The 27,827-nt window shown below is 39.7% G+C and overlaps 1 protein-coding gene across 3 annotated transcripts in view; it reads right to left on the reverse strand.

Moving 5' to 3' along the window:
• TNFRSF19 (TNF receptor superfamily member 19) overlaps nucleotides 1–27,827 on the reverse strand; it is a 91,236-nt gene that overhangs the window by 25,529 nt on the left and 37,880 nt on the right. For all 3 annotated transcript variants that reach the window (XM_045869190.3, XM_045869189.3, XM_045869188.3), the window contains exon 5: nucleotides 22,309–22,394. In XM_045869190.3, the coding sequence (XP_045725146.1) occupies nucleotides 22,309–22,394 (86 nt within the window). The remainder of the gene's footprint in view (nucleotides 1–22,308; nucleotides 22,395–27,827) is intronic.

A 27,827-nucleotide genomic window follows, 5' to 3' on the forward strand; every position in this document is an offset into this window, starting at 1 on the left:
ATGAAACCCTCAACAAAATAGTAGCAAACCAAATTCAGTAGCATGTTAAAGGGTTACATACCATGACCAGGTGGGATTTATCCCAGGAAGGCACTGATGATTAATCATATAAAAATCAATCAATATAATACACAGTAATGAAATGAAAGGGAGAAAAATACACATGATCATCTAAATTTTACACTGAAAAAGCACTTGACAAAATCCAACACCCTTTCATGATAAAAATACTGAATAAATTAGGAAGACAAAGGAACTTCCTCAACATGATAAAGGTCATATATGAAAAACCCACAGCCAACGTCATATTCAATGGTAAAAGACTGAACACTTTCCCCTAACATCAGGAAGAACACAACGATATCTGCTTTTACCACTTCTATTCAACACAGTAGTAGCAGTCCTTGCCAGAGTAGTTAGGCAAGGAAAAGAAATAAAAGGCATCCTAATTTAAAAGGAAGAAACAAAACTTTCCTTGTTCACAGATGATTTGATCTTATGCATAGAAATCCCTAAAGATTCCACAAAAAACTATTAGAACTAAAATCCAAAAAAGAAATTAAGAAAATAATCCCATTTATAATATCATCAAAAAGATTAAAATACTTAAGAATAAATCTAACTAAGGAGGTTTTTACCTTGTACACTGGAAATTGCAAAACATTGTGGAAAGACAGAAGACCAAAATAAATGGAAAGACATCCCATGTTCATAGATTAGAATACTTAATATTGTTAAGATAACAATATAACCCAAAGTGACACACATAAGGTGCTTGGCTGGCTCAGTCAGTAGAGAAAGCAACTCTTGATCTCGGGGTTGTGAGTTCAAGCCCCACATTGGGCACAGAGCTTACTTAAAAAAAAAAAGTCCAGATTTAAACAAAAAATCCATTAAAAAATAACAAAGTGATATGCATAACTCAATGCAATCTCTGTCAAAATACCAATGGCTTTTTTTTTTTAAGGAATGAAAAAAATCCTAAAATTCATATTAAACTTCAAGGAACCCTAAATAGCCAAAACAATCTTGAAAAAGAACAAAGTTGGAGGACTCACACTTCCCAAATCCCAAACTTGCTATAAATGCTATAGTAATCAGAAAAGTATGGTACTGACATAAGGATAGGCATACAGACCAATGGGGTATGATTATGTGGATTCAGAAATAAACCCATACCACTGTGGTCAACTGATGGAGTCAGAAAGCTGATCACACATTACAAAGGGCGGAGATGGGAGGAGAACAGGGAGATATTGCTTGATTGGCAGAGTTTCTGTTTGGAGTGATGAAGAGTTATGGAAGTAGATGGTGGTGAGGGTTGCAAGACATTGTAGATGTAGTTAATGCCACTGAACTGTGCATTTACAAATGGCAAGTTTTATCACCATAAGGAAAGAAGAACAAGAAGTGATTGGAGGGTTTAGGGTGTGGAAGGTGACAAGATCTAACTTACACTTTAGAAAGATGACCGCTTGCAGAAGGAAAGAGAGAAGGACATCTGGTGGGAAGGACTGCAGTGGTTCAGATGAAGATGATGATGGGTCGAGTTAAGTTATAACCAGGAAGATGTTGTCGACTGTCTATATTTGAGAAATACTTGTTGTAAGAGCAACTGGATATACTGAATGTGAGTTAGATGCAAGGCAAGAAGGAACCAAGAATGATGCCTAGGTTTCTGTAAACCACAGGGCAAATTATGGCGCCATTTATTATTTTTTGGGAGAGTGAAAACTTTAGGGATGGTGGGGGGGTGGGGAGGTAAGGAATAAAAAATTCTGTTTTGAAATGTTAAGTTTGAGATACCTATTATCCACCCACGTGGAGCTGTTGAGTTGGCAGGTGGCTGTACAAGCAAGGTGGAAGAGAGATAGTAACCGGAGATACAAATTTGAAAATCATGAGTGCACAGATAATACCCAAAGCCAAAGGACTGTTAAAAGCCCCTCCGTGTATAATGTAGATAAAAATCAAGGACCTAGCAAAGAAGCCAGGTACATTCTGAAATTAGGAAATCTGATGGAAGAGAAGGAGCTAGCCTGTGAGATCAGAAGAAAATGAGCAGGAATGGTGTCAAGGTAGCCTGGAAAAGATGCATTTCAAGAAGGAAGTAGTAAACCAAAGTTTAATGGGATGAATTCTGATTCTTAAATAACTAGGCTAAATCATGATATTTTATTTTAGGGACTAATTATAGAAAGCAAATTTTAATATTCCGGCAGAAAGTTAAATAGGTTTGTGATTTAAAAAAAAATTAGTGACCTTGCCCATTGTAGCCACTGGAAAAATTTATAGTTGGATGAATTTTTGAATTAAGATGAAACCAAAATGTGATTTAAAAATATGATGTCACAAAGTAAAATTATAGGAGCAAAGCTCAGTGGAAGTTTTTTTTTCTTTTTTAAATTTTATTTTATTATGTTATGTTAATCACCATACATTACATCATTAGTTTTTGATGTAGTGTTCCATGATTCATTATTTGCGCCTAACACCCAGTGCTCCATGCAGTACGTGCCCTCCTTAATACCCGTCACCGGGCTAACCCATCCCCCACCCTGTCCCTTCTAAAACCCTCAGTTTGTTTCTCAGAGTCCATAGTCTCATTCATCTCTCCCTCCGAATTCCCCCCCTTCATTTTTCCCTTCCTTCTCCTAATGTCCTCCATGCTATTCCTTATGTTCCACAAATAAGTGAAACCATATGATAATTGACTTTCTCTACTTGACTTATTTGACTTAGCATAATCTAATAAATAGCAATCACGACTTAAGCAAGATCCCATTACTTATGCAAGATTAATTTTTCAAATGAATGATAGAAAGATCAGACCAGGATCTGCATCTTTTTCCTAAGGAATTGTTCTGACTTTACTTGTGAAGCATCTATATTTTTAGATATATCTATATCCATATTTTTATCTATCTATATTTTTAGCTTGACATCTGTTTACCAGGATCTGAGACTAGTGAACACCAGACAGAGTATCATCCCACACCTGTATCTAGGATAGTCGATTGTGTGCACATAGAACCAAAAATTCATCATGTCAGGCCAGTTTCAAACATGCTCGAGTGCTGAGTTTCCAAGGTAGTGCCCTAAATGTTTTTAGTGATTTTCTTTTTTGAGCTGAGAGCACATCAAAAATAGCACAGCTTTGCAAGCCCCTTTCCTTTGTTGAGCCATGTTGTAACTCACATCTATTGATAAATACAGAACTTTCCAGCCTGATTCCTTCTTGTAACTTCCCTTCAAGGCACCACACTAATCACCAGTTTTTTTGTAATTTAAATGCAAGTGAATGAAGGCAGAGTCCCAAAGTGGCCTCAAGCTTGCTTTCTTTTAATACTAATACAGATGATTTACAAATATGGCTGTATTATAAATAGGATGCAGCCCTAAGAAGTAAGCTTTTATATCTTTATTTCCCACCTGGCCAAGTTGTATCTAAGGGCCACCGAATGTAAAGAGAGTGGAATGTGAAAGCTGAAAAGATATCCCTGGAACCAAAAAAAATCTATCTATATGAAATCTAGTATATTGTAATGGCACTGACAGGCTCTCTGATTGTGGCATTAGGGGATGGAGGCTATTCTGTTATTGAGAGCAGTGCAGAGCAGGTGACCCTGAGAGCTTCCATGAAGGATCTCTGAGCCGTCTCTTCATCGGCCAGCTCTGACTGAATCAATTTCTGTCTTCCTCTGGGCTGCCTGCCCATCACTGTTTTATTGCCATTAACAGCCTGTTACCATGTTTGTTGGGAGGAAACCACGAAGAAAATGTGAAATGCCCTTCTTGGAGGAGCAGGGAGGGAGGGGGAAAATATATCCATTCTTAAATTCAAAGCACTAAGGAGTGTCCTTCATGTTTACGTTTAATGTCATATTCTTGTAATAAGTCATTTAAATAGTAATTTCCCTTAGATTATCAACAAACATTACTCTCTGTTACAAGACACTTAAAAATATAAGTCAATCAGAGAAAGACATGTGTCCTATGACCTCACTGATATGAGGAGTTCTTAATCTCAGGAAACAAACTGAGGGTGACTGGAGTAGTGGGGGGTGGGAGGGATTGGGCGGCTGGGTGATGGACACTGGGGAGGGTATGTGCTATGGTGAGCGCTGTGAATTGTGTAAGACTGTTGAATCACAGACCGTTGTACCTCTGAAACAAATAATACATTATATGTTAAAAAAAAAAAAGAAGAAGATAGTAGGAAGGGAAAAATGAAGGGGAGGAATTCGGAGGGGAAGAGGAACCATGAGAGACTATGGACTCTGAGAAACAAACTGAGGGTTCCAGAGGGGAGGGGGGGTGGGGGGATGGGTTAGCCTGGTGCTGGGTGTTAAAGAGGGCACATAGTGCATGGAGCACTGGGTGTTATGCACAAACAATGAATCATGGAACACTACATCAAAAACTAATGATGTAATGTATGGTGATTAACATAACATAATAAAAAAAAGAAAAAATATATGGTTATAGTCAATATTCTAAAATGATTCCAGTTATTCCATTATTACCTTTTGAATTATAGAAGGAAAGGTCCAAATACTGCAATTAAAACATGAGTTATATGAATATCAAAGCCTTTTACTGCCTTCTGGAAAGCTTTCACCAAAACACTGCACCAAGTTTCTTAGAAGAGGTGTGTAATTAGAAAATTATAAAGTTCTTTAAAAAACAGGCCTATTAGTTATCAGTTCTTATTTGCAACTTTATCTCTGTTCATAGAAAATCTTGACTAAAGTCCGTGGTTTTAAACCATCTCTCGGAGAGTAAAATAAGGCAATCAATTGTTAATAATTTGGTACTGACAGAACACTGTTATGAATCAAAGGGTTAAAGATAAGAATGCAGCATCACTATTTTAGTTATACAGAATAGTTGCTTTTAATTAGACCCACTGATGAAGTAGAAAATGGTACCAATGACCATCCAGATAAATTAATATACATAGTAACAAACTGAACGAGATTCTAGCAATAGACTGCTCAAATATTCAAGAGCATATTCAAGTTGTGTTTACATGAACCTGAATTTACTAAGTGAGAACTAAAATAGCAAAGACACATACTCTAGAGGTCTGACCTGCTGTTTTTACTGGGAATCTGCTGGCAGGTACGACTAGAGCTGGAAGCATTGCTTGTTGACCAATGTAGGCACTTTGCTTCTGAAGGATCATAGATTAAATCTTTAAAAAGGACTGAGACAGAAGCCTCCCTCCACTAGTCCATATGTCATACATTTATACCAGCACGTCTTCATCCTTTCTTCCTTCCGTCTTTTTCCGGCTTTAAAACTTACTGTAAAGCACTGCACATTCTAATGTTTAAGAGCTGGGTCATGAACAGTCTGGATTCGAATCCCCACTTTGCCATTTACCAGCAGCCCTATAACCAGCAATAACAGCTGTTTGCCTCAGTTTCCTTATTGGTAAAATCAGGATATAATGATATCAACCTGACAGGATTTTTGTGAGAACTAGATGAAGTAATGCACTTAAAAGGGTTGGCATAGTTCCTCATACACAGTAAAACTTCTGTGTTAGCCATGCTTTGCCCCATTACTATTCAGAATCAGACACTGTATTGTAATTATTATTATGTCAGAACCTGGACTGTCTTTTAACTGAGTTGAAACAACCTATGTAGTAGATAGGCCATTGACTAAATCGACAGAATGAGCTACTTGTAACTGCGTGTGCATGCATGTGTCCTCGTAACACATCCCTAAAGCACTGGAACGTTCAGAAGGAAAATTAACAATAAAAACAAACCAAAATAGTTCCCTCCAGAAGTTTAGATGCATTTCTTACATTCAGATGCATTTTATGTAAGCATCTCAAAGAATCTTACCAACGTGATCTAACTGATAACATTAAGCAATGTCATACAACAATAAGCAACAATTAACAAAATACCTAAACCTCAAGGAATATTGTGACTGAAATGGTAAAACCATTACTAAGAAAATCCTTTGATAAGCAAAAAAGAAAAATTTTAATTATCTATCGGTTACAGTGATAGCTCTGGTGATACAGAGCTCAGACACACTGGCCGAGAGTTTAAAGCCACCCTGTGGTTCATGTTCTCACTGGAGGAACATGGAAGACAAGGTCTAGGACTTGCACTTCCTCTTCCTTAAGCACATCTGTAGAGAATTCTGCATGGATGAGACGCATGCTGATAGTTGCACAATGAGCCCAATTTTTGTACAAGATTTCCAAATTTTTTCAAAGGCTTACATTAAGTATGACTGGTATAGATATCTGGAGAGAATGAACTAAAACAATGTGATTTTTCTTTCTTCCTAGCTCCTTAAGCACTAAGACCATGATTTGGACTTATTAACTACATAGTGACAGACGAACAGAAACACCAGCAAGCACTAGGCAAAAACAATGTTACATATTTAAATTACATGCAAAAAAAGGGTACTGAAGGAAAAGCCACGAATAGAAATGGTATCTGAAAGGAAGGCACAGAGGAGAATCTCTGATTTCTCATGTATACGTACATTTGTCTGGTTCTCCTGCCAGTATTTAAATGGTCTTCCCTTACTGCAAAATTATGGCAGGAAAAAAGACCAGTTGCTTGGACAAGGCAATTTGACTCTATTTCTTCCTGAAGGTGGGTGGTGGCACTCAGATGGACACGCTGGACATTTGGGATTGCCAGCATTGGAAGAGAAGTACTCTCACTTGAGAGGAGTAAAGAAAAGAGATGGTAAAGAGAAAGACGCCAGGAAGGTCATCTGGCCCAGCAGAGCATTCGCAAGCAAACACATACACTGACCAACGGAAAGTTCTATCCCGGGTGACGCTACTGTATCCGATGCCTCTTCTCGCTCCCCCAATTACCTTTCTATTTTTACCTGGAGAGTCAAACTCCCCCTCCAAGTTGGGTGCGTTGTGGTCATCAAGGAAATCTGCAGCAGCATTTACGTGGCAATAAGCGGACGCGGCACAAAATTAAGTAGAGATGTGGCAGTTTCGAATTCTCATTAACACAGCCTGGTGCATTTTCTGACCTGAACTGCTAACCTGTGTGTTTATAAAAACTGATTTTAAAAAATAAGGCAGAAGGTACCAAGTCTGTACTTGGTGTGTGTAGACTTGGGCTTGGTTCTCCTTTCAACTGAGACCATTATTTTCCATTGCAAACCTCTTCCAACTAAATACACGGCCTCTGACAGCATGTTTTACCAGTCTCTGGGGGCAGCCAAGCTCCTTTTTCCTTTCTGGCAGCACCACCCAGACCCTCTCCCCTGCTCCAGGCATCACCACGCTGATGGATTAGACCGGCGTAGACGCCGACTCACACTGCAAAGGAAGTTGATGGTACTTAACAACTCAAGTACAAAGCCAATCGTGCCAATATAGTTTTGTTTTGTTCCTAAACCAAAAACCCACAGTGTCATCATTCATTTTGACTGCTCTAATAAGTACTTTGTATTTAAATTGCTAGAAAAATAAAGAGTGACTTTAGACTATTCTCTCACATCAGCACTGTATACTGCTTTGAAAATCGTCTTTCCGAATGCTGGGATCTTTCTCCTCTTCTTCCCTTCAGCCACTACCCTGGTTCTCACTTATCACCTCCTTCTCAGCTGCACACCATGGCCTCCTAACCGGCCTGTGTCCTGCCAGGCCGGGCCCTGTGGACCACTGGGCGGCCACAGGAGCCTGTTTTGCTTGGACCACACAGTGTTGGCTGGGGAGCTGCCGAAGCAACGAAGATGAAGTGTGGACTCAGAGCCATCATCTTCCGTGGTTTGCTCCCCAGCACTGGTGGGGAGACAGCAGGGGAAGGGGACGACAGATCAACCCAGGGTGCAGATGTGGCGGAGTGCTTTTACTCCATCACCATTGACTCTGTTACCAACAGTGAGTGGCAGAGATTATTTTTTAAATTTTTTTAAATTCGGCTTTGAATTTTTTTTTAAAGATTTTATTTATTTATTTATTTATCTGAGAGACAGAGGGAGAGACAGTACAAGCAGGGGGAGGCCAGAGGCAGAGGGAGAAGCAGACTCCCCGCTGAGCAAGGAGCCCGATGTGGGACTCGATCCCAGGGCCCTGGGGTCATGACCTGAGCTGACTGCTTAACTGCTTAACTGACTGAGCCACCCAGGCACCCCTTGGCTTTCGATTTTATTTATTAGTCCAAAATGTGAATGTTTCTATCCGGGAAATGAATATTAACTGTATTTATAAGGCATTGAACCGAAGAGCTATATTTCTTTTCAACAGGACAAAAGAGAATTACAGATGAAGAAGACCAAGTTTCTACTCTTTAAGATGCGTATGTCATGGGATGCACTATCAGAAAGGCAACCATGAAGTGAAAGGGACCTGGGCTATATGGACTCTCAGCAGCCCAATGATAGGACTAGAGCAAGTGTGATGTGGGGTTAAGCAGACCAAGGGGTCAAGAGTTTTGCTAAGAGAGGTGCTGGGGGTGGTGGGTGAGGGATTCAGGCTGGCAATGGATAGACAGATATCTGTGAAGGCCTGGGAGGCAGGAAGCGAGTTATCTGAAGGGCTGGAGGTCAGAGGGGATGCTGAGGCTCCATCATGACATGAAGAAGCCTCCCTGGAAGGGAGAAAATCCCAGGTAGTGAGCCTGTGACCGGAGGCTGACGTCACAGTAGCTGAGACTGAGTAAATTACTTCACTAGACTCCGTTTCTGTTCTTAATCCTGTTTCCAGATCACTTGGCCTAGAGGTGTGTTTCCCACCAGGATTGTATAGGACAAATATTATCATGCATGTCTTTGAGGGAGAAAGAAAGAAGGAAGAGGAGCAGAGAAGGCAGTTATCACAGGAGAGCTAGTGGCTGGTCAGGGAGGTGAACAGGCCTTCACTGACCACATTTTGATCCACGGGGTTGACTCAGGACTTTTACAGGGTGCTGTGCTGTTCTGAGAAACTCTGTTATGCAAAGAGCGAGCTCATTACTTTAAATTTCTCTTCAGTGCTGGGTAGATTATAAGCATAACTATTTGGTACTTTAATTATGATAAACACCATAATTAACACTGAAAAAATTATAAGCCACAAAACGGCAGCAGATTGTCTATAATATTTCTCTGCACATACGATAAAGTGAAACAATTTTTTCTGCTTTCAAGGATGTTCTTCTTTTTATTATCCCACAGTCCTGTAAGGTCTTGCTGTGTTTATTTGACTGACGAAACAATGAAGCTTTGAAACTTCTGCACCAAGAAACAGAAAGGACACCATAAAAGAAACACATTATTATGGCCTTGAACATCTGTGCTGAAGGATACACGAGCTCAAAAATAGTTTTGCTTCAATTGGAACTAACAGACAGGGTTGCCATCTGGGAACTGGAACAAAGATACGAAATTGGGCCCTTGCCCTCCCTTTTCCACACAGACTGCTTAACCCTTGGAGTGCTAGGCTCCATTTAGGCGCCTGGATGCCATGTCCTTGTAAAAGAATGACCTTGTCCGTTCCGCCTCCAAGTGGAGAAGGCGGCATCAAGATAGGCACGCTTTCACCTAAGGACTCTGCATCCTCTAATTGTCAGGTTCCCTGTGATTAGTAAAGTGGATCATTTTTATTTACCTCACTGCAGTATTTAAAGAAGTAATCTCCTGTGAAATTATTCTAAGATGATGAAACTTAAAATTATTTCTGCCCATTACCTTCCAACTAGGAAAAAAAGGCATACATGTTTTTGCACAGCCTCATATGGTTGGGTCTACGCTGAGAAGGGAATCTGGATCTAGATCGGGTTTCTTGCCATCTCCTAGTCCAGCAGAATGGATACTGCCACTAATTTATTTATAATTTTACAGTTGATATAACTGACTGTAAAGAACAAAACCCTAGGTGAAGTTGGAAAGAGCCCACTTTTCTGGAGGCTTGGAACATGAAACAGGTTAAGGAATTCAACCAATGTCTTATTTCCTCTTTTAAAATTATTAGAATCTTCATTTGGTACATGAAAAAACTGGGTCCCAGAAAAGTTAAATAACTGGTTTGAGAGTTAGTGCTAGGACCAGGACTCAAAATTACGTCCTCTTCTCAGAGGTTACATGAGCTAACGCATGAGAAACATCCAGTGGATAGTGGTCTCCATTCGTCCTGGGATGATCAAAGTGGGTAGTTACGTGAGTGTCCTTTCAGTGCTAATTAGTATTGGAAGTTAGAGAGAAATGCCCCCAGTTTTATTGTTCAGATCTTCATCTGTGTCCCTAAGCCCTAAAGTAATAGAAAACAGTTGTGATGAACTAAAATCTTTCGGCACTGATGTAAAATCTTCAGTTAGCCTCTTCCAAATTTGTGGCTTCCCCCGAGTTTAGGGGAAAAAAAATCAATCAAATGCTATTCCTCTGTGATTTTGTTCGGCATCACACAGAGCAAGCAAAATATAACAAATATTATATTATTAATATAACAAATCATTAAATTAATTAAATGTGTTTAAATTAAATTTAGTTAAATGATTAAATTAAATAAATTAATAATTAAATCTTAGAGAAAAGGGTGGAAAGCCTATTTCTTAAAGTGCATACATTTATTGTATCAGCTAAAAATATTGTGTTTAACTAGTCTCCTTGCTTCTGCCCTTGCTCCCCTGAAGTCTATTCTGAACAGCAGCTAGACGGACTTCGTAAAAGTGAAATCAGGCAGTGTCATTCCTGTAGCGAGACGGGGGTCCTTACAATGGCCTACCAGCTTCGCTCCGTCTATACCCTCTCCCCAGTCCCTCCACCCCACTCACTGGGCTCCAGCTCTGCTAAGTGTGTTGCTGGCTCTGCCCCAACACGCGGTGCTCAGCTCCCTCCCTCCTCCTTTCCTGCAGGGCCCTGCCCTAGGATCACTTTACCTAGGCCTTCCATGATTACCTTATTTTAAAAAACATCCTTTCTCTGGAGCATTAGAATGCCAATTCCTTGAGCACTGAGAATTTCATCTGTGTTTTTCACTGCGGGGTCCCCAGCGCCCACATCAGTGTTCAGAGAAGGCATTCAATGTATTTGTCAATGAACGCGTGGACAGACTGATCCGCAGGTAAAACACAACACCGCAGAGATGTCCTTATGCTGATTCCACTGTATCTAGACTAGCATTAGGCACTCAAAAAGTACTCCCTGACATGCTTCCTGACTTAAACAGCCTAACACCAAAAAGTGATTTTTCTCATTTTAAAGAAAAGCATGCCTCTTATAGCCACTGGAAAGCTTTGCAGAAGTGATGAGTTTCCAATGACATTTTTGATTTGATACTGAAGATTTTGCTCATATAAAGACAAAATTCAACATTTCATTTCACAACTCTTGGGTCTCATGACAGAAAATGAAACATGTTCAGAAAACACTAATTACTGCAAAGCTCAGGCTGAGAAATGCAGATGAAATGTCTGGTCCCCTTCAGAATCCAAGATTTGCTGTTTTAAACTCTGCTGGTGCTTCTGTTCTTCCTCCTCAAAATGATGTGCCTTAAATTAAATCCCCTTCCTTAAGTACTTGCTGTAGGAAGTGGCCAGGCATTCACCCTTGTTTAAAAACAAAAAGATTTCAATCCATTGGTGAAGGTGACATATTCCAGTCCCTTCTAGAATGTGAGCCTACCGGGGACCAAACTCTGGTCTCCTGGCACAAGGTGAGGCCTTATATACCACCTCACGAGTCTGCTTCTCCCCTGCCGGAGGAAGGGGAGGGCATTCTAAGCTTAAACGCTGAGTATTTCCACTATAGGTTTGGCATAAACTGTTAGAATGCTTTCTCTACATTTATTTATATGCTAGGCATTTAATGGGCACACCCACAAATCACGGTTCCATTTGCAGAAGTCCGTAACTTAGTGAAACAGGCCTGTTGGGTTTTATATTTTTTAAATAAACTGTATTTAATCTAACATTCATTTAATTTAGTGATGGCCTTTAACAAACCACAACTTGTTTCTTCATGAGTAAATATTTAAACCGGCCCACTGGCTTTAAACATTTCAAAGAGACTGAAGATAAAGGGCAGAGAAGTCAGATTTATAGGTGACAGGGTAATAATCAACAGCTACCGTTCTGGGGGCGGGATCAAAGCCCGTGGGCGACCGCTGAGCCTCCAGCTCAGGATACTCCTGCCTCCCTGACGTCACAGGCACACAAGCCCTTCTCCAGAGCATCTCCAAGTTCAAGGGACACTGTCACCTGACCAAGTCAAGGCATTTAAACATTCCTGTCCTCTTTTTTTTTTTTTTTCACTTGGAACAGTTAGTAGCTTACAAATATTTAGCACTTTGATATTGGAGCAAAAGGACGAATGTCGAGTTAAGAAACATTTTTTTAAAGAAGTTTTGATTTCTAGAACTGGAATGAAACTAGGGCTAAGATAAATATTTGAAATAGTGACATCATCATACAAAGCAGTAGCATTTATAGCACATTTTTAACACAGTTAAGCTGTCCAGCTATTTTTCCCACATCCTTGGGAAAGGAGGAGTCTGCCATAACACATTTTTAACCTCTTTGTAGATTACCATTGTTCACCTCTTGGTAAGCAAATAAGCTGAAAGAAGGATTAATCATTTTCTATGGAAATCAGTCTAAAACAATTATAATGGGTTTCTGCTTTCTTAAAAAGATTTCAACAGGGCGCCTGGGTGGCTCAGATGGTTAAGCATCTGCCTTCGGCTCAGGTCATGATCCCAGGGTCCTGGGATCGAGTCCAGCATCGGGCTCTCTGCTCCTTGGGAGCCTGCTTCTCCCTCTGCCTCTCTCTCTCTGTCTCTCATGAATAAATAAATAAAATCTTTAAAAAAAAAAAAAGATTTCAACAGGGGCGCCTGGGTGGCTCAGTTAGTTAAGCGTCTGTCTTCGCCTCAGGTCATGATCCCAGGGTCCTGGGATCAAGTCCTGCATTTGGCTCCCTGCTCAGTGGGGAGCCTGCTTCTCCCTCTCCCACTCCCCCTGCTTGTGCGTGTGCTCTCTCTCTCAAAAATAAATAAATAAATAAAAATTAAAAGAAAAAAGATTTCAACAAATATGATTGTCTCTCCACCCCTTTTGTCCCCCACCCCTTTTGTGGGGTCCAGAAAGAATAGTGAGAACTAGGACTACTGGACCCAGTGGTATTAGGGACAAACCCTCAGGGGTCAGTCACTGGGATGCATGGGTCTGTTTGCGCTACACTAAATGGCACCAAATCTCAGCAGGTTTGGAGCTTCCGTGGCTGCTTTGTGAGTGTTTGGGACTCCTCCCCGCTGGACCACAGGCTGCCCTTCTGCTTCTTGCCGTCTCCATCTCTGCCTCTGCTAGTTCCTTCTCTCCCTTCTTCCCTCCACTGTGGCTCCTTTGATTGGCATAACAATGCTTATGACAAAAAATAAATGGATTCCACTGGAGAGCTGAAAAGCTGTTCCCCTTGGCAGGGAGCTCTCCTGGGTTCTATGGGGAGACTGGCGGATACCTGTTTCTTCGGTTTCCACATAAGCAACTTTTAACCACTGCTATTTTAGATCGTTTTCCAATATAATAATGGAATTGCATCCTACTGACAAGAAGGAAGGCAGATCGTAGGGAAAAGCAGGGAACTGCAGAGAGTGCGAGAAGAGAAGAGCGACAGTCCTTCAGGGACTAACAAATCAGTGAGTGTACAGCAGAGACAAGCTCCCATTCCCACATCAGAGGGGATGGCTGGCTCTGTAAACCCTCAGCCTCAAGCCAGGGGCTCTTTTGTCTGTGCTGAGTTCTCTTTGATCTCAGTGCCTTCCTATCCCCTACCCTGAAAGTTCTGTTTAACAGGAAAGAGCTAAACTTGTAAGACTCCTCTTGGAGAAGTTCCCCTTCTCTGTTGCATTCACGACTTGCTCAGAATGCCCAGTGGCACCTGTCTGTTTCTGCAACAATCCCCAAGGCCACGTTCCATCCACGCAACTCATGGCAGCTGTCCCCTGGCCGGACACTTAGAGTCTTGGCCTGAGGACCAAGGACGACTTGAAAATCCTCAGTAAAGGGAACCCTTCATTAGCACATTGTGGCCTTGTGGGCCCATCCTGCGGAGGATCCAGTGAGTACCCTGGGAAGTCAGACCACTAAGTATTGGTGCGCTCATCACAAGAACTCTGCTGCAGAAATGATAAACACCCATAGATGGAATAAAAATCACATCATGTTTCCAAAGCAAATGCCAAACACTCCTGGATTATATGCATCTCTTCCACACCCCCTCACATGGCCACTTCTTCTCATCAGATTCATTAAGTGTAAGTGCCCCAAGATGCAGGGTACTGGCTGCTGCCGAGAATGCCAGGAACTGGGTGTTTAACCTCATCAGTCTATTGCCTAAAATATTCAGGCAACAGCTGAAGTCTGCTTGTAATTCACCAAAAGCAAGGTCTCCTCCTCAGCCTCCTCCTTCTCTGCTTTTAGAGAAAACCTTAAGGTTGGTACTGATTTCAAAGCACTCCCAATGTATTTCCTTTTAAATGTGTTGTATTTTCTTTAAAAGAGGTGTTTACCAGGCACCCTTACCTTAAAATAACCTCGCAACAATTGCACGTCGAATGTTAATCCCTTTGGACACATAACTATGGGCTCTCATCCACAGTGCAGAGATAGGGAAGGCTCCCTCCTGCACAGAGATGTGAATAGCAACAACGTGTCTAACAGAGCAGCCTTAAAATCCAACTGGAGCCCAAATACCTACATGGTACTTTCATCAATCAGATCATTAAAATAATACTTAGATAGTGGATGAAAAAAATTATACTGCAAGTGGGAAAAGGATACAAAGTAGCATGTGCAGCATAATTACATCCATTTTTCAAAAATCAGCGACATAGACAAAAAAGGGATGGAAGAAAACCACCAAGATGCTGTTTTTTTTTTTTTTTTTAAAGATTTTATTTATTTATTTGACAGAGAGAGACACAGTGAGAGAAGGAACATAAGCAGGGGGAGTGGGAGAGGGAGAAGCAGGCCTCCCGCTGAGCAGGGAGCCCGATGCGGGGCTCGATCCCAGGACCCTGGGATCGTGACCTGAGCCGAAGGCAGACGCTTAACGACTGAGCCACCCAGGCGCCCCAAGATGCTGGTTTTTGTTTTGTAAGCTCTAATGCAGGAAATGCTTTGCTTATGGTAATCTCCCTTCTTTTTTTCTATGAAACCTTAAAAATTATCTTCAATGAGCAAATATTTCTTTTAAAAGCTTATTTTGATGTTACTTTTATCTGTTACTTGGAAGGTAGTTTCAGTTTCCTTTGGAAAAGGATCCTTTTTTTAATGTCATTTATTACTTATTGATATAGAGATCTGCTGTTCTTTGAGGCCAGTAAGCCATGTAGAATTCCTAAATAGTTCCAGGCCAACAGAGCTCCTGCTTTTCTCCCCCCCACCCACCCTGCTCCCCCACAGTGACTTATCTGGTCACTTATCTCTTCAGAATCACGTGGCTTGTTTTATAAACCCCCAAGAACAAAGCAAACATCTAGGTTAAACACACTTAAATAAAGCTGTACTCGGATGAAAAACCGCTTTGAATTTTTTCAAAACCATTTGTTCCAACCATGGTATTTGTTCCAAATTAAGTAAACATTGCTAAAAGAAATCATACAAAATCTGCATTTCTTATCAGGCCCAGGGCAGGATATAGTTCTTCTAAAATTTCTTGTGTGTTTTTCTCGATTTCCCCTTAACGCTCTAAATGGGTGCACATTTTTAGGAAGTGAAGATAAAGTGATGAGGAACAGAGCCTTGAGCAGGGATTTTTATGTAAAGGGTGCCTTTTATTGATCTGCAATTTACAGTGATGTCACTAATCAGCTCTGTGCTCCATGCCCAACCAGTCATTCTCATGAATTAATGCTATTGGTGACCTGACCAAGAGGTTATGAGTGGATAATCAATTACATACAGTCACACATCCATCATTATTTTGAGGGGAGGGAAGCTTCGAGCTCATGTTGGTTGGGCATGCGGCCTGAGGCCTTAGGCAGTGGGACAGGGAGGAAAGAGACCAGCCTAAGTAGGGTTTCTTCAGACTGGTACTCTAGCATTTCAAGTAATCAAACACAAAAATCCACTGCAGCCCCTTTCTAAGTATCCTTCATCGCTCACCTGCCAGTGGGAGTGAAGGACAGCAAGACAAAATCAAAGCCAGCTGCATCATGAGATCCTTCCCATGTAGGACAAGTCCCAACTTCCATATCCTCCAAAGAGCACACCTGGGTTGGGATGGGACTGTAGGAGACTCAGGGCAGAAGTAGTCACCATTTAGAAGAAAGCAGGCCAGCAGGTAGATAGTCATTACTGAGCTCACTCTGAGGCTGGTATGTTTCTGGATAGGAGTTCATTTGGTTCTATTTAAAATCTGCATGAGATAATAGTCCATGCTCATGGATTGGAAGAATTAACGTTACTAAAATGCCCATACTACCCAAAGCAATGCACAGATTTAATGCAGTCCCTATCAAAATTCTAATAGTATTTTTTTTCACAGAAATACAACAAAACTTCCTAAAATTTGTGTGGAACCACAAATTCCATGGACAAAGCAATCCTGAGAACAAAAGAACAAAGCTGGAGGTAACATGCTTCCTAATTTCAAACTATATTATAAAGCTATAGTAATCAAAACAGTATGGTATTGGCATAAAAACAGACTCCTAGATCAATGGAACAGAATAGTGAGCCCAGAAATAAACCCACATATAGAAGGTCAATTAATTTATGACAAAGGAGCCAAACATAAACAATAAGGAAAGGACACTCTTAAATAAATAGTGTTGGGAAAACTGGATAGCTACATGCAGAAGAATGAAACTGGACCACTTTCTTACACCATACACAAAAGTCAACTCAAAATGGATTAAAGGCTTGAATGTAAGACCTGAAACCATAAAACTCCTAGAAAAAAATTGGTAATACACTCTTTGACATTGGTTCTTGGTGATGATTTTTTGGATCTGACACCAAAAGCAATGTCAACAAAGGCAAAAATAAACAAGTAGGACTACATTGAACTAAAAAGCTTCTGCACAGCAAAGTAAACTATCAACAAAATGAAAAAGCAACCTACTGAATGGGAGAAGATATTTACAAATCATACATCTGATAAGGGGTTAATATCCAAAATATATAAAGAACTCCTACAACTTAGTAGCAAAAAGAAATCTGATTAAAAAATGGGCAGAAGGTCTGAATAGACATTTTTCCAAAGAAGACATACAGATGGCCAACAGGTACATGAAAAGATGCTCAATATCACTTATCATCAGGGAAATGCAAATCAAAGCCACAATGAGCTGTCACCTCACACCTGTTAGAATGGCTAGTATCAAAAAGACAAGAAATAACAAATGTTGGCGAGGATGTGGAGAAAAGGGAACCCTTGTGCACTGTTCGTGGGAATGTAAATTGGTGCAGCTACTGTGGAAAACAGTATGGAGGTTCCTCAAAAAAATAAAAACAGGGCGCCTGGGTGGCTCAGTCATTAAGTGTCTGCCTTCGGCTCAGATCATGATGCCAGGGTCCTGGGATCAAGGCCCACATCGGGCTCCTTGCTCCACAGGAAGCCTGCTTCTCCCTCTCCCGCTCCCCCTGCTTGTGTTCCCTCTCTGGCTGTGTCTCTCTCTGTCAAATAAATAAATAAAATCTTTAAAAAAATAAATAATAAAAATAGGACTATCATACAGCTCAGCAATTCCACCTCTGGGTATTTACCTGAAGAAAATGAAAACATTAACTCAAAAAGATGTATGCACCCTATGTTCACTGCAGCATTATTTAGGATAGCCAAGACATGGAACAACTTAAGTGTCCATCAATGGATGAATGGATACAGAAAATGTGACATGGGTCCCTTAGAGAGTTGACAGAAATATGGGAAGTTTTCAATTTTTGTTTTTCTGTTAAGTCATTACTTTGGTTTACTTCAGGTATTATATAAATATAAGAAAATGTATTTACATTTATTTAAAATTATTCTTGTGTTATCAATACAGACAATATTTTCAAGACTTGTTTGTAGCGTGCTATCAGCTGCATATTTAGAGCACAATTTATGTATGTTTTGGGGCAGCTTCAGAGGTGGCCTGAGTCATCCCTGCAGCAGAAGTACCTACAGACGTCATATAAGAAGCAAACAATGCTTTGCTATGACCACGAACTTCATTTGGACTCTTGGTGCTACCAGGAAACCCACTATTTTCTCAAATCAACTTCCCTCCCACACTCTGTGATGAGAATCTCAAAGACCTGTGCTTTTCCAGCCTCTGACTTCCTTGGCTCCTGCCTGACTTGGCAGAACACAATGCCTCCTACTTCACACACATACAAGCCAAGTCTATGAGCCCCTCACCCCCTGCCACTGAATGCAGAAGTCCATGTTCGTTGCCCCACTCCCCTCTTTCACTGGTTGGAGCAGGGAGCACTCCCTCCTTCCAGAGAAGGCCAACCCAGCAAGTGTGCCTCAGGATCCTTTTCCAGAAAAGCTTATGGGACTGATAATTCTACTGTTCTCTCATATAGTCAACCTCTCTCAACTGGACCCTTTCCTTTAACCTGCAAACAAGCAAATGTGTCTCTCACCTCAGAAATGAAATAAAACAAAACCCCTCCAATGCCTGCATATTCCCATGTCACCTTCACAGGCAAACTTCTGGACAGTTGTCTGTGATCATCTCTATTCCTCCCCTTATGTTAGCTTGTCATTTCATTATAATCCGGCTTCATTTCCATTACTCACTAAGATTGTGCTTGTCAATGTCATGATAGATGTCCAGGGCGTTAAGTGCAAAGGAAATTTCCGGGGTCAACTGATCCGACTTGCACAGGAGAGGATGCTCTCATACTCTCCTTACTCCCTCCGACTTCCCTGGCCCTCGGTTGGTCTCCTTTTCTGGCTCATCCTCCTCTAACTGATCCATTAGATCACAGCTCGAAAGTCATGGTTCTGGAAAGTCTTCCCTGATGTTCCTGCCTCATTATCCATTACACATTCTCAGGGCCCTGCAGATCCCTCCCGGCACAGGACTGGCCAGTCACGCTTCTATATCTATGTGGGTAGTATCTGAATACTGTTTAATTTGGAGCAGGTATTTGACGACTCCCCCACTATGCCATGAGCTCCAAGAAGAAAAGAATTGGGGTCTATTTGTCCATCATTGTGTGCCTGGCCCCCAGTAGGCACTCAAATATTTGTTCAACAGTTAAATGAAAAAGGCTCTGTCTCACAGGACGATGGTATTTTACTCGGCCAATCAGATTCTCTCCTTCAGAAGCATGACTGGGAAATACCGACCAGTCCCTTGGAAGCATGAGGGGAAAGGAGGAGATGTAAACAGAGTCCCGCTGGCTAAGAAAGCATCAGTGGTGCTGACCAGAGCCCAGGGCAGAACTCAGAGCCTCTCCTGTGGCAGGGGGCTATAGCCCCCAGACTCCAGGGCTGCCCCAGGTCCCAAATAAGAGCTGCCCCCAAGTTCAGGGAAGTCCCAGCCTCTCACTACTACATATATCCTTGAAACAAACCCCATTACTTTTTTTTTTTTAAGATTTTTATTTATTTATTTATTTGAGAGAGACAGAGAGAGCACAAGCCGGGAGAGGGGCCGAGGGAGAGAGAGAAGCAGACTCCCCACTGAGCAGGGAGCCCACCATGAGACTCGATCCCAGGACCCTGAGATCATGACCTGAGGCAGACAACTGAGCCACCCAGGTGCCCCAAACCCCATTACTTGAGGAAGCTTGAGTGGTGTCACTTTCTTACAGCTGAGTCTAAATAAAACAGGAACTCCTCAGCAGGGAAAAATTACTGGAGAAGTAGTTCTTTGTGGATGAGTTGAAATACTCAAAGTAGAAGAAATGAAAACATAAGGCGCCTTACATAATTCCCCCAAAAGACTTCCAGACCTCTTTTTGAGGAGATTAGTTGTGCCCTGGAATTATTCCCAAAACCTGTGCCAAAGGCAGCAAACTTTCCTTTACAGAGATAAGGATTAACACTTACTAAAGACCCCTGACTGTTGTTTCGGGATTTGAAAGGCTATTACCTTGTGCACTGCATTTGGGACTTACAAAAATAATTTGTTTTTCTTTGCTTTCTAAAGAGTTTCATATATGAAGAAATAGATCTATACATATAAATTAAGCTAGTTAATTTTCTTTTCAAATTGTAACTTACTCAGGGCTTTACAAGACATTGGAAGTTAAATGTGAAAACTATGTTTAAAGTCTAATTTATGACGTCTGAGCTTAGCCAGATCCCTAAAGGCAAAAATTCCAATGCCTCAGACTTATGACCAGATCATATTAAATTTAAACCGAGTAAATTAAAGAGAAAAAAAAATAATCCTAGTACTTTCCAACTCTACACTGGGCAATAGCAGTTACTTTACTAAATCTTTTAATGGTAGTTTGGGATGAAGTGCATGATCTTAATTTGCCTTCTGGATGAAATGATGGAAGAGCGGACCCACAGGCAAGCCCAGGTCACCGCCCCATTTTGGTTGGCAAGAGGACATGTCCTTTTGCAGAATGTGCAGCATAAAAGACTCTCTATGTTTGATTTTTAGAGTTTTTATTTAAATTATGAATATTAGAACAAACAGGGCACCTGGGTGGCTTAGTCAGTTAAGCTCAGGTCATGATCTCAGGGTCCTGGGATCGAGCCCCACGTCGGGCTCCCAGCTCAGCTGGGAGTTTGCTTCTCCCTCTCCCTCTGCCTGCTCCCTCTGCTTGTGCTTGCTCTCTCTCAAATAAATAAATAAAATCTTTTTTAAAAAAGATACATTTCTTTCTTAAAAAAAAAAAGAATATTAAAGCAAACAAAAAATCAACATGTAGTAGATTACTTCAGCCAACAGAGGACAGATTAGACAGCTTGGTTTTTCTTCGGGAGACAATGTATGGTGACTAAAGCACAGTGTTTGGGGGCGTTAGGTAGACCTGGGTCTGAATTGTGTCTCCACTATTTCCCACCCAACAGGGGAAAGTTCATAACCTTTCTGGACCTGGTGTCCTCATTGACAAATGTAGGCTGATGATGGGGCAGTGAGAAAATTAAGTAAAACAACAGTTTACCTATTATGACTGATACATAACATTTGATACTCCATTTGTTAAATGCAAAGACTTATTTGGCAAATTGCTTGCATATTATAAAGAAGAGGGTCACCACACATTTTTGTGAAACTTAGAATCTTTTTTTTTTTTTTTTTGCCTTTCTACTACATCAAATGAAGAAGAGAAAGTAATGCACTTTAGTAAAGGACATAATAATATGGACTGCAAATTCCATGACATTCTTGGAAACGTAAGTACTGTGTGGCCTTATTAATAATGCAATAACTTCCAGTTAGTTCAGAGGGGGCTTTTGTCAGAAAGAAGCAAGGGGACATCAAAGCAACCCTAAATATGCACATCCATATTAGCAATGCTCTCCAGAAAGGCATGAGCAACCTATTCACAGGATCAAGCACCTTCCCTCACCCTCCCTGCTGGACTTCGCTGGTGCCTGTGTACTAGAAGCACAGCTCACTAGAGCCCTGCTTAGCAAAGACAAGCCCTGAGCATGCTGGGGGAGCCCACCTGCTGATTTCTTTCCCCACCCATCACCTGTGAGTTTCCATTGGCCAGATGTGTAGTTAGGATCAAGAAAAGTGAGGAGCTACTCTCCTTCCTATTCAACATCAATGCAAATTGATAACTTGTAACAAATACCTTTTATATGGAAGGAAAAAATACAATCAAAAAGATTATTGTTAAATACAAAGAATAAAAGGCAAAATTTTCTCATTTACAGTTGTATTCCCACCATGCAGTGGGTTTTCTCCTCCTGTTTACTTGTTAAATGAAAAAAATGAAGGAGTGAAGGAAATGAGCCAATATTTAATTTAAATACATTAATTAGGGCAGGTGATTCATGGAGAGGAATGTCTCTGGAAAGGCAGGGAAGCCACCACGTGATAGTACAGGGAGTAAGAAGGGAAAACACAGGGATTCATGGGGCTGAGGCAAAGACATTATGCCTTAGGATTTGGATCACCTAGTTAATTGGAGTTGCCTGAGTAATATATCTAGAGTGAGAGATAAAAGTTTGAATGAAACAAGCAGCAGCAAAATATCTGTATTTCACTCTGAGATTCAAATCAAGGGACACAGTTGGCTGACTGAGGCACCTAACAAAAGGGCTTTATATCCTGCTAGAAGCTTGACAAAAGAAAGCATGCTATAAGCCCCACCATGGAGAGAGATTTTGCTCCATTTGCTAACTGTAGAAAAGTTTCTAAAAAAAGGCTGAGAGCCCTTCTGCTGTGTTTGTATGGAGTTCACTCACAGTGTGGCTCATAAGGAGGAGGAGGGTCTCCGCAAGGTACGCACTCCATGTCTTGAAAACCAACAAGTTTTGTCTTCCTATAAAATCTAGAAGAGAAAAGAAAAGAATCCTCATTAGCTCTTTCTTCTAAGCTCAAAGTTACAACAAACAGATTCATGATAAATTATCAGTCCTCTCCATTACCGGTTTTATTTAAAAAAAAAATAGCAACTAAAAGGCTTAAATACAACAGTATCTTAGACAGACACATCCTTAGATGCAGTGACCCCTTAAGAAATATCAATTTTACTAAACATAACTTTGTAAATTCTACTCAGCCTCACTATACTGAGGTGGTGGTGCTGGTAAGGGAATAGGAAATCAGTGGTCTTTGGCATTTCTATTGTCATTTAAACGACAAAACCCCTCCTAAATCAAGTGCCAGTTTTTAAACACTTGAAATTCAGAGACCAAAAAAACCAAGCAAACTATAAAAGTATGGAAAAATTTAGGGAGATGCTTATACAGTCTTCATAAGGGGATCTAGAAGGATCTAGGCATGATAAGAAACACAGCAACCAGAACGGAAATCAACAGTTTTCACCACACCCCCTCACACCCCCACAAAGACCCCCACACACCCACACATACACACACATGCACACCGATACATACACACAGCCACACACACACACATGCATACCCATACATACACACACATACACACAGATGCACAGACACATACACACACCTGCACACCCTCCCCACACACAATACACATCTGCATACACACACATACACACATACATACACACAGCTGTACACACACACTTGCACACACATACACACTTGCACACACATACACAGTCGCACACATGCACACCCATACATACACACATGCATACACACAGACGCACACACACAGACAGTATTAAAGACATCTGAAGAGCAAAAATAAAGCATCAGCAACACAGTTAATGGGCAAAAGAAAACTGAAAAATAGTTCTAATCATAGTATCCTCTATAACTTCAGTTTGTAGTAGAAACCTTAAAAATCATAATGGTAAAGGTGAACACTGCAATTGAAAAACAGGCAAAGGACATTAATTCCCCAAAGAAGAACATTTCATAATTTTAAAACTGCATAGTTGAAACTCTAAAGAGCATGATGCAATTAAATTCTTAAAAATTTAACATGGAAATGTTTAACCTCATTAAACTAATCGAGTAAAGGCAAGTTGCAATGAAAAGATCCCATTTTTACTTAGAAAACTGGGAAAGTGTTGGTGTGACCAGTGGCATTATAAATTGCTACTTGTAGGAGGGCAGCATAGCAGTATGTCATCAGAATGCAATAAAATTTTTTATATATCCTTTAACCAGTAATTTCATTTTTTCGAGGTTTATCCTAAAGAAACAATCAAGTGGGTGAAGCTGTATTTAGAACAATGCAATCACAGTATTGTTTATGAAAGGGAAAAACCCAGTTAGGCACAATTTCAATAATGCAACAGGAGATATGACTATCCATGGTAGTCCCAAGGCAATGGAATACAAAATGTCCTTTAAGAAACAATGATGTAGATCTCCTATATGTATTTTTTTTTAACTCATGAAATAGCAGTAAGTAAAAAAAATAGGAAAGGTGAGTAATATAATTATATATTGTACAGGCACATACTTTGGTATATAGCTCCTTTCAGATTTTTTACCAAAGCAGCTAAAATAATTTACACATATATATTGGCATTGAAAAAAATTGGAAGGATATTATATACCAAATATTAACAATGATTATTTCTAACTATATTTCAAAATCTATTTTTCTATGATGAAATAGTGATATGGAGAATAAATTTGCAGACCAAGTCTATAGAGGGCAAGATAGATGCTATTATTTTGTGAAATTGGGTATTGTAGTAGCAAATATGTATGATTTATGGTTAAAGAAAAATCTGCATTTAAAACTAGGTAAATTATCTCAAATGCCCAGATACATTCAGTATTTGCTTAGCCTTCCTTTTCACACTTCCTGATACTGAAACATATCACAAAGCTATAATAATCAATGTAGTGTACAATATACAATACAGTATAATAAACAGTTACAGCTATAATAATCAATATTGGCATAAAGACAGACATGTAGACCAATAGAACAAAACAGAGAGCCCGGAAATAAACTTTCACATATATGGTCAAATAATCTTCAACAAGAGTACCAAGACCACTAAAAGGGGATGGGATAGTCTCTTTCACAAATGGTGCTGGAAGGGGTGCCTGGGTGGCTCAGTTGTTAAGCGTCTGCCTTGGGCTCAGGTCATGGTCCCAGAGTCCTGGGATTGAGCCCTGCAGCAGGCTCCCTGCTCAGCGGGAAGCCGGCTTCTCCCTCTCCCACTCCCCCTGCCTATGTTCCCTCTCTCGCTGTGTCTCTGTCAAATAAATAAATAAAATCTTAAAAAAAAAAAAGGTGCTGGGAAAGCTGAATATCCACATGTAAAAAAATGAAGTTGGAACTTTATCTGACACCACATACAAAAACTAATTCAAAATGAATTAAAGACCTAAACATAAGGCCCAAAACTATAAAACTCCTAAAAGAAAACAGGAAAAACTTGATGACGTTGAATTTGACAATGATTTCTTGGATATGACACCAAAAGGCAATCGAAAGGCATATGTGAAACAGACAACAAAAGGAAAGATACATTGGACTACATGAAACGTAAAACTGTTATGCATCAAAAGATACAATCAATGTATAGTTATCCCCAAACTCATCAAGTTGTATACATTAAATATGTACAGCTTTTTACATGTCAGTTATACCTCAATAAAGTGGTTAAAAAAGTTAAGTCACATCAAAAAAGTATTAACTGATAATAAAATAATAATTTTTTCAGGATTAAAAAAGATACAATCAACAGAGTGAAAAATGAACCCACAGTAGGGGAGAAAATATTTGCAAATCATGTATCTGATAAGGAGTTAATATTTGAATATATAAAGAACACCTAAAATTCAACAACAAAAATCAAATAACCCAATTAAGAAAATGGGCAAAGGACTTGAATAGATATTTTTCCAAAGATGATATACAAATGACCAATAAGCACACGAAAAGATGGCCAACAGCAAACGTCACTCATCATTAGCAAAATGCAAATCAAAACCACAATGAAGTATCACCTTATACCTATTAGGATGGCTACTAAAAACCAAACTAAAACAAAACAATCAGAAAATAACAAGTGTTGGGGAGGATACGGAGAGAAACTGGAACCACTGTGCACTGTTCATGGGAATGGAAAATGGTGTAACTGCTGTGGAGAACAGCATGGCGGTTCCTCAAAAATTTAAAAATACAACTACCAGATGATTCAGCAATTCCACTCCTGGGCTGTATCCAAAGAACTGAAGGCAGAGTGTGGAAGAGATATCTGCATATCCATGTTCCTAGCAGCACTATTCACAATAGCCAAAAGGTGAATGCAGCCCAAATGTCTGAGGAGAAATGTACTTTCACATCCTACAGCATGGATGAACCTTGAGGACATGTTAAGTGAAACAAACCAGTCACAAAAGACAAATATTACATGATTCCACTCAGAGTAGGTATGTAATCAAATTCATATAAACAGAACATAGCCAGTGGTTACCAGGAGCTGAGGGGAGGAGGAAAAGGGGAGTTATCGTTCAATGGGTATAGAACCTCAGTTTGGGAAGATGAAAATGTTCTGGAGATCCGCTCACAACAATGTGAATGTACTTAACATTACTGAACTGTACATTTAAAAATGGTTAAGATGGTAAATTTTATGTTATGTGTTTTTTACAACAAAAATGCATAAAAAATTTAAAATAAGGTAAAAACCATAGGCCAATGTAAGAGAGCTTTCTTATTAAAGATGTATTTCTTACTAAACCTTGTAATATACACAAGTGTCTTTGCTAATGATGAGTGACGTTTGCTGTTGGCCATCTTTTCGTGTGCTTATTGGCCATTTGTATATCATCTAATATTATTTATCTTGTCAGCCAGAAAATTTGCCAAATTATAAGTAATTGAACATTGACACAGTCTAAAATAGTTTTATACATAAACACTCATTCTATATAATCAGGACAAAAAGTGAAATAAAAAATGTAATAGCCAACATTTTCTATATCAACTTTTGATATAGAAATACACACATTTTCTAGATCAACTATTGATATGGAAATACATACTTTAAACATTGTCTATATCAACTATTGATATAGAAATACATACATTTTCTATATCAACTATTGATATGGAAATACATACTTTAAACATTTTCTCTATCAACTATTGAAATAGAAATACATACTTTAAAACTTCTTGGGAAACAAACATAGACATTTAACATTTTTAAAATAAAGAAATCTAGTGACGGAAGAGTCTTGAGGTCTGAGCTTTCCCTGACAACTGAATAAAATAGCCAAAAATTTATTGATTAAAATATGGGTTTGAGCCATCATGGAAATGAGGCTAGAAGGTGAGCAAATTACATCAGGTTTTGAATGATCGTTAAATATGAAGTAGAAATAGCTTGCAATCCTACCTGGAAATGAGGCTGAGTGGGCACATGGAGTCTCAAGGCTCCCGTGTGTATAACCACTGCTCACAAGGAGAGATGATGCTTGGACGTTACTCTGACAGCCGCTAAAAGCAGCCACACAGAGATTATACAAAAGCACTCGGAATCTGCTCTGCCAGTTTCTTTATGCCAATGGCTTCATGGCAGAATCTAAGATTTTTTAACTTAATTCTTAAATTAAATTTTAAAATTTAATTTAATTTAATTTTTTAATGAAAGATAATTTTTTAACAAAATTTTCAAAACCATCAACTGACTCTCCTTTTTTCCTGTCTTGTACAAAGTGACATTAAATCAGAACCCTAAAACACAGAATATTTACTAAATTATAAATGATATACTAACCATCATGGACATTGTGTTTTTAATTTTTAGAAGAGTTGCCTTAAAATTATCCTCCAATTTGAAGATGAAGGTACAGAAATTAGAGTTTCAACATGTAATTGAAAATATTAAGTGCATAAATAAATGTATCAATCTTGAAAAATTATTTTACTTTTTCTTGCTTAGACTGCTATGGTTTTGGGGACACAGAAACATTTGCAACTCTGCTTTCTGACCAAGTGAGGAAGGACACAAGTTTTAAAAAATAAAATAAAATAAAAGGGATCAGGGACATTTACAGGTGTCTGGCTAAACAGGCTTCTATAGTTGAACTTCAAATTTTACTCTGGGCATTCAGATAGCTAATGCAAAAAAACAAAAGGAAATCACATTGGATTTTACCTAGTCATGGTCTGATGAGAGGCAGCATGTAAATATATCTTTTAGACCCCATATTTTCTCCAACACTGAATTTGGAGAGGAGTTTTTAATTGAACTGAATCCAAATAACACAGTTTGCCTAATGAACACCATGTTTGAAGAGTGCTCTTTTAAGAAAGCCTGGTTGTAGGGCCACCTGGGTGGCTCAGTCAG

Source organism: Mirounga angustirostris, unplaced genomic scaffold (assembly GCF_029215605.1).
Source record: "Mirounga angustirostris isolate CCGP_5_RB_7025 unplaced genomic scaffold, mMirAng1.0.hap1 SCAF_3, whole genome shotgun sequence".
In the NCBI taxonomy this organism is placed as follows: Eukaryota; Metazoa; Chordata; class Mammalia; order Carnivora; family Phocidae; genus Mirounga; species Mirounga angustirostris.